General features: G+C 47.2%; 1 protein-coding gene across 2 annotated transcripts in view; it reads right to left on the bottom strand.

Moving 5' to 3' along the window:
* iars1 (isoleucyl-tRNA synthetase 1) overlaps window positions 1-12136 on the bottom strand; it is a 166846-nt gene that overhangs the window by 123362 nt on the left and 31348 nt on the right. For both annotated transcript variants that reach the window (XM_064967436.1, XM_064967435.1), the window contains exons 8-10: window positions 6155-6242; window positions 2962-3022; window positions 2193-2288 (exon numbers count right to left, since the gene is read on the bottom strand). In XM_064967436.1, coding sequence (XP_064823508.1) covers window positions 2193-2288; window positions 2962-3022; window positions 6155-6242 — 245 coding nt within the window. The remainder of the gene's footprint in view (window positions 1-2192; window positions 2289-2961; window positions 3023-6154; window positions 6243-12136) is intronic.

Genomic DNA, 12136 nt, shown 5'->3' with positions numbered 1-12136 from the left:
CAGATCATTCATTCCCTCCACCAACCTGATCTCAGGTCATTCATTCCCTCCACCACCAACCTGATCTCAGATCATTCATTCCCTCCACCACCAATCTGATCTCAGATCATTCATTCCCTCCACCACCAACCTGATCTCAGATCATTCATTCCCTCCACCAACCTGATCTCAGATCATTCATTCCCTCCACCAACCTGATCTCAGGTCATTCATTCCCTCCACCAACCTGATCTCAGATCATTCATTCCCTCCACCACCAATCTGATCTCAGATCATTCATTCCCTCCACCACCAACCTGATCTCAGGTCATTCATTCCCTCCACCAATCTGATCTCAGATCATTCATTCCCTCCACCACCCTGATCTCAGATCATTCATTCCCTCCACCAACCTGATCTCAGGTCATTCATTCCCTCCACCAACCTGATCTCAGGTCATTCATTCCCTCCACCACCAACCTGATCTCAGATCATTCATTCCCTCCACCACCAACCTGATCTCAGATCATTCATTCCCTCCACCAACCTGATCTCAGGTCATTCATTCCCTCCACCAACCTGATCTCAGGTCATTCATTCCCTCCACCAACCTGATCTCAGGTCATTCATTCCCTCCACCAACCTGATCTCAGATCATTCATTCCCTCCACCACCAATCTGATCTCAGATCATTCATTCCCTCCACCACCCTGATCTCAGATCATTCATTCCCTCCACCAACCTGATCTCAGATCATTCCTTCCACCACCAACCTGATCTCAGGTCATTCATTCCCTCCACCAACCTGATCTCAGATCATTCATTCCCTCCACCACCAACCTGATCTCAGATCATTCATTCCTTCCACCACCAACCTGATCTCAGGTCATTCATTCCCTCCACCAACCTGATCTCAGATCATTCATTCCTTCCACCACCAACCTGATCTCAGGTCATTCATTCCCTCCACCAACCTGATCTCAGATCATTCATTCCCTCCACCACCAACCTGATCTCAGGTCATTCATTCCCTCCACCACCAACCTGATCTCAGATCATTCATTCCCTCCACCACCAACCTGATCTCAGGTCATTCATTCCCTCCACCACCAACCTGATCTCAGATCATTCCCTCCTCCACCAACCTGATCTCAGATCATTCATTCCCTCCACCACCAACCTGATCTCAGATCATTCCCTCCACCACCAACCTGATCTCAGATCATTCATTCCCTCCACCAACCTGATCTCAGGTCATTCATTCCCTCCACCAACCTGATCTCAGATCATTCATTCCCTCCACCAACCTGATCTCAGGTCATTCCTTCCCTCCACCAACCTGATCTCAGATCATTCATTCCCTCCACCAACCTGATCTCAGATCATTCATTCCCTCCACCACCAATCTGATCTCAGGTCATTCATTCCCTCCACCAACCTGATCTCAGATCATTCATTCCTTCCACCACCAACCTGATCTCAGGTCATTCATTCCCTCCACCAACCTGATCTCAGATCATTCCTTCCACCACCAACCTGATCTCAGGTCATTCATTCCCTCCACCAACCTGATCTCAGATCATTCATTCCCTCCACCAACCTGATCTCAGATCATTCATTCCCTCCACCAACCTGATCTCAGGTCATTCATTCCCTCCACCAACCTGATCTCAGATCATTCATTCCCTCCACCACCAACCTGATCTCAGGTCATTCATTCCCTCCACCACCAACCTGATCTCAGATCATTCCCTCCTCCACCAACCTGATCTCAGATCATTCATTCCCTCCACCACCAACCTGATCTCAGATCATTCCCTCCACCACCAACCTGATCTCAGATCATTCATTCCCTCCACCAACCTGATCTCAGGTCATTCATTCCCTCCACCAACCTGATCTCAGATCATTCATTTCCTCCACCACCAATCTGATCTCAGATCATTCATTCCCTCCACCAATCTGATCTCAGATCATTCATTCCCTCCACCAACCTGATCTCAGATCATTCATTTCCTCCACCACCAATCTGATCTCAGATCATTCATTCCCTCCACCAATCTGATCTCAGATCATTCATTCCCTCCACCAACCTGATCTCAGGTCATTCCTTCCCTCCACCAACCTGATCTCAGATCACTTTGTTTGATGTAAATATGTACGGTACAGATGTGAACAAATCAATAATTAAAATCAACAAATCAAATACTCACAGATCCAAAGTATGGCGCCTGGTGGACGACTCCTGTCCCCTCCTCCTCTCTGACATAACTGTCCATCACCACCTGGAAGGCCCCCGTCTCCCCGCACTACAGAGGACATGTTATAACCTGTTATAGTCTCCCCGCACTACAGAGGACATGTTATAACCTGTTTGTCTCCCCGCACTACAGAGGACATGTTATAACCTGTTATAGTCTCCCCGCACTACAGAGGACATGTTATAACCTGTTATAGTCTCCCCGCACTACAGAGGACATGTTATAACCTGTTATAGTCTCCCCGCACTACAGAGGACATGTTATAACCTGTTATAGTCTCCCAGCACTCTAGAGGACATGTTATAACCTGTTATAGTCTCCCCACACTACAGAGGACATGTTATTACCTGTTATAGTCTCTCTGCACTACAGAGGAGAGACAGACAGGTTTAGGCTCTTTTGGTGAATGAAAACACATTTCTTTAGATTGAGGTAGAATATTATACAATGTTATATATTTATACACATACAATATTATACATTTATACACATTATTATACATTATTGTACAATATTATACATTATTATAAATTACTATACACATTATACAATACTATACAATATTATACATGATTCAATATTATACATTATACAATATTATACATGATACAATATTATACATTATTATACAATACTACACACATTATACAATACTACACATATTATACAATATTACACACATTATACAATATTACACATTATCATGCACACATCATCTCACCTTCCTGAAATAGTCGAACAGCGGCTTGTATTTCTTCCCCTTCAGCGTCTTCCCAGGGAACCTACAGGACCAAACAACAGGTCAACCCGCTGTTCCTACGACCTGGAGGTGACTCGTTCCCACGTATGACTGGAACAGCGTCAGGTTGACTCGGCTGTGCTTCAAATGTGCTGAGAAACTTCACTTCTCCTGTTGCCTAAACTCTGTGGAACAGGCCAATCCTTATGCCTCTGCTCCCACGCCAACACTACCCACTGTGGCTCATTGTCCCTTCACGACCCACTGTGGCTCATTGTCCCTTCACTACCCACTGTGGCTCGTTGTCTCTTCACTACAACACTACCCACTGTGGCTCATTGTCCCTTCACTACAACACTACCCACTGTGGCTCATTGTCCCTTCACTACAACACTACCCACTGTGGCTCATTGTCCCTTCACTACAACACTACCCACTGTGGCTCATTGTCCCTTCACTACCCACTGTGGCTCATTGTCCCTTCACTACCCACTGTGGCTCATTGTCCCTTCACTACAACACTACCCACTGTGGCTCATTGTCCCTTCACTACAACACTACCCACTGTGGCTCATTGTCCCTTCACTACCCACTGTGGCTCATTGTCCCTTCACTACAACACTACCCACTGTGGCTCATTGTCCCTTCACTACAACACTACCCACTGTGGCTCATTGTCCCTTCACTACAACACTACCCACTGTGGCTCATTGTCCCTTCACTACCCACTGTGGCTCATTGTCCCTTCACTACAACACTACCCACTGTGGCTCATTGTCCCTTCACTACCCACTGTGGCTCATTGTCCCTTCACTACAACACTACCCACTGTGGCTCATTGTCCCTTCACTACAACACTACCCACTGTGGCTCACTGTCCCTTCACTACAACACTACCCACTGTGGCTCACTGTCCCTTCACTACAACACTACCCACTGTGGCTCAATGTCCCTTCACTACAACACTACCCACTGTGGCTCATTGTCCCTTCACTACAACACTACCCACTGTGGCTCACTGTCCCTTCACTACAACACTACCCACTGTGGCTCACTGTCCCTTCACTACAACACTACCCACTGTGGCTCATTGTCCCTTCACTACAACACTACCCACTGTGGCTCATTGTCCCTTCACTACCCACTGTGGCTCATTGTCCCTTCACTACAACACTACCCACTGTGGCTCATTGTCTCTTCACTACAACACTACCCACTGTGTCTCATTGTCCCTTCACTACAACACTACCCACTGTGGCTCATTGTCCCTTCACTACAACACTACCCACTGTGGCTCATTGTCTCTTCACTACAACACTACCCACTGTGGCTCATTGTCCCTTCACTACAACACTACCCACTGTGGCTCATTGTCCCTTCACTACAACACTACCCACTGTGGCTCATTGTCCCTTCACTACCCACTGTGGCTCATTGTCCCTTCACTACAACACTACCCACTGTGGCTCATTGTCCCTTCACTACAACACTACCCACTGTGGCTCATGGTCTCTTCACTACAACACTACCCACTGTGGCTCATTGTCCCTTCACTACAACACTACCCACTGTGGCTCATTGTCCCTTCACTACAACACTACCCACTGTGGCTCATTGTCCCTTCACTACCCACTGTGGCTCATTGTCCCTTCACTACAACACTACCCACTTTGGCTCATTGTCCTTTCACTACAACACTACCCACTGTGGCTCATTGTCCCTTCACTACAACACTACCCACTGTGGCTCATTGTCCCTTCACTACCCACTGTGGCTCATTGTCCCTTCACTACAACTCAAGCCAGAGAAAAGTATTGTGTTCTCCAATTTCATTTTGAAAAATGTAAAATGGACAATTTGAAAGTCATATGTTTTACTTTCACACAACGCACAGTGATTAGCTCAACAGTTTATTCTTGTTTTATTACAGTGTTAAAAGCTCCAATGTTAAATTAGGACTAATGCTAATGCTAATGCTGTGGCACTTTGGGGACCAAATATCCAGTATTTGATTTGACTGTCGGGACAGGTTTGGGAAGACTGTCGGGACAGGTTTGGGGAGACTGTCGGGACAGGTTTGGGGAGACTGTCGGGACAGGTTTGGGGAGACTGTCGGGACAGGTTTGGGGAGACTGTCGGGACAGGTTTGGGGAGACTGTCGGGACAGGCAAAAGACTCAACTCCATAGCATTTCCCAAACTGCCAAACTAGTTTCTCGTCCTGTCCAGTATTTTCCCACAGCTCCTCTCTCTCACACACAGTATATTTTACTATCCTTGTGGGCACCTAACATTGATATCCATTCAAAATACTAATTTTCCCTAACCCCCAACCTACGCCCCAACTCTAAACCCCAACCTACGCCCCAACTCTAAACCCCAACCTACGCCCCAACTCTAAGGCCCCAACTCTAAACCCCCAACCTACGCCCCCAACTCTAAACCCCCAGCCTACGCCCCCAACTCTAAACCCCCAGCCTACGCCCCCAACCTACGCCCCAAACTCTAACCCCCAACCTACGCCCCAACTCTAAACCCCAACCTACGCCCCAACTCTAAACCCCAACCTACGCCCCAACTCTAAGGCCCCAACTCTAACCCCCAACCTACGCCCCCAACTCTAAACCCCCAGCCTACGCCCCCAACTCTAAACCCCCAGCCTACGCCCCCAACTCTAAACCCCAGCCTACGCCCCCAACCTACGCCCCCAGCCTACGCCCCCAACCTACGCCCCCAACCTACGCCCCCAACCTACGCCCCAACCTACGCCCCCAACCTACGCCCCCAACCTACGCCCCCAACTCTAAACCCCCAGCCTACGTCCCCAACTCTAAACCCCCAGCCTACGCCCCCAACCTACGCCCCCAGCCTACGCCCCCAACCTACGCCCCCAACTCTAACCCCCAACCTACGCCCCCAACTCTAACCCCTCTAGGCAAGGTTAATTGATTAATTGGTTAATTGATTAATTGGTTAATTGATTAATTGGTTAATAGCTTAATAGATAAAATGGTTAATGATAAATGGGTTAATAGGTTGATATAGATTAATAGATTAATAGCTTAATAGGTTCATATATTGATTGATTAATGGGTTAATTGATTGATATAGATTAATAGCTTAATTGGTTAATAGATAAATAGATTAATGGGTTAATATATATTGATTGATCTCACTTGTCCATGATGGTGTATTCCTCCTCGGTCTTGAAGAGTGCTACCAGCCTGGCCTCCATCATAATGTACACCTTCCCAGTGCTGTTGTCTGGAATAGAGAGTTTATAGAGGTTCACAGGTGTGTTATAAAAACTAAAACAAAGTGTTACAGCAGTTTATAGTAGTGTGAAACACATTCACCTATCCCAGTGGTGTTGTCTGAAACAGAAGTTCAACCATAGTGTTATCTTATTATTGATTAATTCCCGGGTTGCCCAATTGAGAATCTGGGTCTCGTTCCCAATGGTGTCCATTACAACCTACATTACAAATAGAACACAAAAATAAAAGTTTCATAGCAGTATTATACACATTTTACCATCTCAGCCGTAGTGTCTGAAATAGAGGTTGACCGATTAAATCGGTACGGCCGATTTCAAGTTTTCAATAACAAATCGGTAATCTGCCTTTTTGGACGCCGATTATGGCCGATTTACATTGCTCTCCACGAGGAGACTGCGTGGCAGGCTGACCGCCTGTTACTCCACGAGGAGACTGGCTGACCGCCTGTTACTCCACGAGGAGACTGGCTGACCACCTGTTACTCCACGAGGAGACTGGCTGACCACCTGTTACTCCACGAGGAGACTGGCTGACCACCTGTTACTCCACGAGGAGACTGCTGACCACCTGTTACTCCACGAGGAGACTGGCTGACCACCTGTTACTCCACGAGGAGACTGGCTGACCACCTGTTACTCCACGAGGAGACTGGCTGACCACCTGTTACTCCACGAGGAGACTGCTGACCACCTGTTACTCCACGAGGAGACTGGCTGACCACCTGTTACTCCACGAGGAGACTGGCTGACCACCTGTTACTCCACGAGGAGACTGGCTGACCACCTGTTACTCCACGAGGAGACTGGCTGACCACCTGTTACTCCACGAGGAGACTGGCTGACCACCTGTTACTCCACGAGGAGACTGGCTGACCACCTGTTACTCCACGAGGAGACTGGCTGACCACCTGTTACTCCACGAGGAGACTGGCTGACCACCTGTTACTCCACGAGGAGACTGCTGACCACCTGTTACTCCACGAGGAGACTGGCTGACCACCTGTTACTCCACGAGGAGACTGGCTGACCACCTGTTACTCCACGAGGAGACTGGCTGACCACCTGTTACTCCACGAGGAGACTGGCTGACCACCTGTTACTCCACGAGGAGACTGGCTGACCACCTGTTACTCCACGAGGAGACTGTGGCGGGCTGACCACCTGTTACTCCACGAGGAGACTGCGTGGCAGGCTGACCACCTGTTACTCCACGAGGAGACTGCGTGGCAGGCTGACCACCTGTTACTCCACGAGGAGACTGCTGACCACCTGTTACTCCACGAGGAGACTGCTGACCACCTGTTACTCCACGAGGAGACTGGCTGACCACCTGTTACTCCACGAGGAGACTGGCTGACCACCTGTTACTCCACGAGGAGACTGGCTGACCACCTGTTACTCCACGAGGAGACTGTGGCGGGCTGACCACCTGTTACTCCACGAGGAGACTGCGTGGCAGGCTGACCACCTGTTACTCCACGAGGAGACTGCGTGGCAGGCTGACCACCTGTTACTCCACGAGGAGACTGCGTGGCAGGCTGACCACCTGTTACTCCACGAGGAGACTGCTGACCACCTGTTACTCCACGAGGAGACTGCTGACCACCTGTTACTCCACGAGGAGACTGGCTGACCACCTGTTACTCCACGAGGAGACTGGCTGACCACCTGTTACTCCACGAGGAGACTGGCTGACCACCTGTTACTCCACGAGGAGACTGGCTGACCACCTGTTACTCCACGAGGAGACTGGCTGACCACCTGTTACTCCACGAGGAGACTGGCTGACCACCTGTTACTCCACGAGGAGACTGGCTGACCACCTGTTACTCCACGAGGAGACTGGCTGACCACCTGTTACTCCACGAGGAGACTGGCTGACCACCTGTTACTCCACGAGGAGACTGGCTGACCACCTGTTACTGCACGAGGAGACTGGCTGACCACCTGTTACTCCACGAGGAGACTGGCTGACCACCTGTTACTCCACGAGGAGACTGCTGACCACCTGTTACTCCACGAGGAGACTGGCGACCACCTGTTACTCCACGAGGAGACTGGCTGACCACCTGTTACTCCATGAGGAGACTGGCGACCACCTGTTACTCCATGAGGAGACTGGCTGACCACCTGTTACTCCACGAGGAGACTGGCTGACCACCTGTTACTCCACGAGGAGACTGGCTGACTACCTGTTACTCCACGAGGAGACTGCTGACCACCTGTTACTCCACGAGGAGACTGCTGACCACCTGTTACTCCACGAGGAGACTGCTGACCACCTGTTACTCCACGAGGAGACTGCTGACCACCTGTTACTCCACGAGGAGACTGGCTGACCACCTGTTACTCCACGAGGAGACTGGCTGACCACCTGTTACTCCACGAGGAGACTGGCTGACCACCTGTTACTCCACGAGGAGACTGCTGACCACCTGTTACTCCACAAGACTGGCTGACCACCTGTTACTCCACGAGACTGGCTGACCACCTGTTACTCCACAAGACTGGCTGACCACCTGTTACTCCACGAGACTGGCTGACCACCTGTTACTCCACGAGGAGACTGGCTGACCATCTTAACATAATCACTAGTTAACCTCACATGGTTGATGATATTACTAGTTTAACTAGCTTGTCCTGCGTTGCATATAATCAATTTGGTGCCTGTTAATTTATCATTGAATCACAGCCTACTTCGCCAAAGAGGTGATGATTTAACAAGCGCATGGGCGAAAAAAGCACAATTGTTCCTAAACATAAACATCGATGCCTTTCTTAAAATCAATACACAGAAGTATATTTTTTTAAACCTGCATATTTAGTTGTTTTTTTTAAATGATGTTAGCAGGCAATATTAACTAGGGAAATTGTATCACTTCTCTTGCGTTCAGTGTAAGCAGAGTCAGGGTACATGCAGCAGTTTGGGCCGCCTGGCTCGTTGCCAACTGTGTGAAGACCATTTTACATAATTATGACATAACATTGAAGGTTGTGCAATGTAACAGCAATATTTAGACTTAGTGTTGCCACCCGTTCGATGAAATACGGAACGGTTCCGTATTTCACTGAAAGAATAAACGTTTTGTTTTCTAAATGATAGTTCCCGGATTTGACCATATTAATGATCAAAGGCTCGTATTTCTGTGTTTATTATAATTAAGTCTATGAATTGATATTTGATAGAGCAGTCTGACTGAGCGGTGGTAGGCACATTCATTCAAACAGCACTTTCCTGCGTTTGCCAGCAGCTCTTAGCAATGCTTGAAGCACAGCACTCTTTATGACTTCAAGCCTCCCGAGATTAGGCTGGCAATACTATAGTGCCTATAAGAACATCCAATAGTCGAAGGTATATGAAATACAAACAGTATGGAGAGAAATAGTCACAAAACTCCTATAATAACTACAACCGAAAACTTCTTAACTGGGATGTTTAAAGGAACCACCAGCTTTCATGTGTTCTCATGTTCTGAGCAAGGAACTGAAAAGTTAACGTTTTTACATGGTGTTCATTGTTCCTTCAGTATTGCTGTAATTTTCATTATTACAAATATATATATAAAAAAAGAAAAATAATTTTTAAAAATATATATTTTTTTATTTTTGGGGATTTAGACCATTCCTGATCCAACAGAATACCAAGTGGTTCAGACCATTTGTAAAGCTAAAAGAATACCAAGTGGTTTAGACCATTTGTAAAGCTAAAAGAATACCAAGTGGTTCAGACCATTTGTAAAGCTAAAAGAATACCAAGTGGTTCAGACCATTTGTAAAGCTAAAAGAATACCAAGTGGTTCAGACCATTTGTAAAGCTAAAAGAATACCAAGTGGTTTAGACCATTTGTAAAGCTAAAAGAATACCAAGTGGTTCAGACCATTTGTAAAGCTAAAAGAATACCAAGTGGTTTAGACCATTTGTAAAGCTAAAAGAATACCAAGTGGTTCAGACCTCATCTAACAGAAATTAGATGCAGTATGTGTTGTAACTCCATCTTATCCAGAACAATCTACAGTCAGTGCATTCAACTAAGGTTGGTGAGACAACCACTTATCACAGTGTAAAACTCCTTATTTAACTTGTGGCACTGTCAAACCACAGAGCACTAGGTAAACTGCATGACCAAAAGTATGTGGACACCTGCTCGTCAAACATCTCATTCCAAAACCAGGGGCATTAATATGGAGTTGGTCCCCCCTCTTTAATGCTTTAACAGCCTCCACTCTTCTGGGAAGGTTTTCCACTAGATGTTGGAACATTGCTGCTATAACAGCCTCTACTCTTCTGGGAAGGCTTTCCACTAGATGTTGGAACATTGCTGCTACAACAGCCTCCACTCTTCTGGGAAGGTTTTCCACTAGATGTTGGAACATTGCTGCTATAACAGCCTCTACTCTTCTGGGAAGGCTTTCCACTAGATGTTGGAACATTGCTGCTATAACAGCCTCCACTCTTCTGGGAAGGCTTTGCACTAGATGTTGGAACATTGCTGCTATAACAGCCTCCACTCTTCTGGGAAGGTTTTCCATTAGATGTTGGAACATTGCTGCGGGGACTTGCCTCCACTCTTTTGGGAAGGTTTTCCATTAGATGTTGGAACATTGCTGCCGGGACTTGCCTCCACTCTTCTGGGAAGGTTTTCCATTAGATGTTGGAACATTGCTGCGGGGACTTGCCTCCACTCTTCTGGGAAGGCTTTCCACTAGATGTTGGAACATTGCTGCTATAACAGCCTCCACTCTTCTGGGAAGGATTTCCACTAGATGTTGGAACATTACTGCTATAACAGCCTCCACTCTTCTGGGAAGGCTTTCCACTAGATGTTGGAACATTGCTGCTATAACAGCCTCCACTCTTCTGGGAAGGCTTTCCACTAGATGTTGGTACATTGCCGCTATAACAGCCTCCACTCTTCTGGAAAGGCTTTCCACTAGATGTTAGAACATTGCTGCTATAACAGCCTCCACTCTTCTGGGAAGGCTTTCCACTAGATGTTGGTACATTGCTGCTATAACAGCCTCCACTCTTCTGGGAAGGCTTTCCACTAGATGTTGGAACATTGCTGCTATAACAGCCTCCACTCTTCTGGGAAGGCTTTCCACTAGATGTTGGAACATTGCTGTGGGGACTTGCTTCCATTCAGCCACGAGAGCATTAGAGGTCGGGCACTGATTTTGGGTGATTAGACCTGGGTCGCACTCGGCGTTCCAATTCATCCCAAAGGGTTCGATGGGGTTGAGGTCAGGGCTCTGTGCCGGCCAGTCAAGTTCTTCCATACCGATCTCCACAAAAGGTTTAGTTAGCTACGGCTTAGTGAGCTACTACAGTCCAGTGAGCTTACAGTCCAGTGAGCTACAGACCAGTGAGCTACAGACCAGTGAGCTACAGACCAGTGAGCTACAGACCAGTGAGCTACAGACCAGTGAGCTACAGACCAGTGAGCTTGTCTTCAGCATATATATATATATATACACACACACACTATTATTATCATCACATGATTAAACCAAATCAGTTACAAACATGTCCTCTGGGAACAAATAAATGTTTCAAAAAGAAGACAAATACAATGTTGATAGTTATCCAAGAGCTGTTTAAAATGTTTAATTTAATGTTTATACCAGGGCCCATTAAGATGACAAGTGTGTTTGACTGTCTCCTCTCCCCAGCAAACAGAACCTAAATCAAAAGAACACATTCACATTCATCCATATTTTAAAGAGGAAGAGAGTGATAGTGTTCGTTACCTATCTAGGCAGATAACTTACCCCAACAACATGTAATGCATCCCAAATGGCACCATATTCCCTATATAGTGCACTACATTAGACCAGGGCCTTATTCCCTATATAGTGCACTACTTTAGACCAGAGCCCTATT

Source organism: Oncorhynchus masou, chromosome 6 (assembly GCF_036934945.1).
Source record: "Oncorhynchus masou masou isolate Uvic2021 chromosome 6, UVic_Omas_1.1, whole genome shotgun sequence".
In the NCBI taxonomy this organism is placed as follows: domain Eukaryota; kingdom Metazoa; phylum Chordata; class Actinopteri; order Salmoniformes; family Salmonidae; genus Oncorhynchus; species Oncorhynchus masou.
Note: the sequence above shows the minus strand (reverse complement) of the source record. Positions and strands in the feature narration are given on the sequence as shown.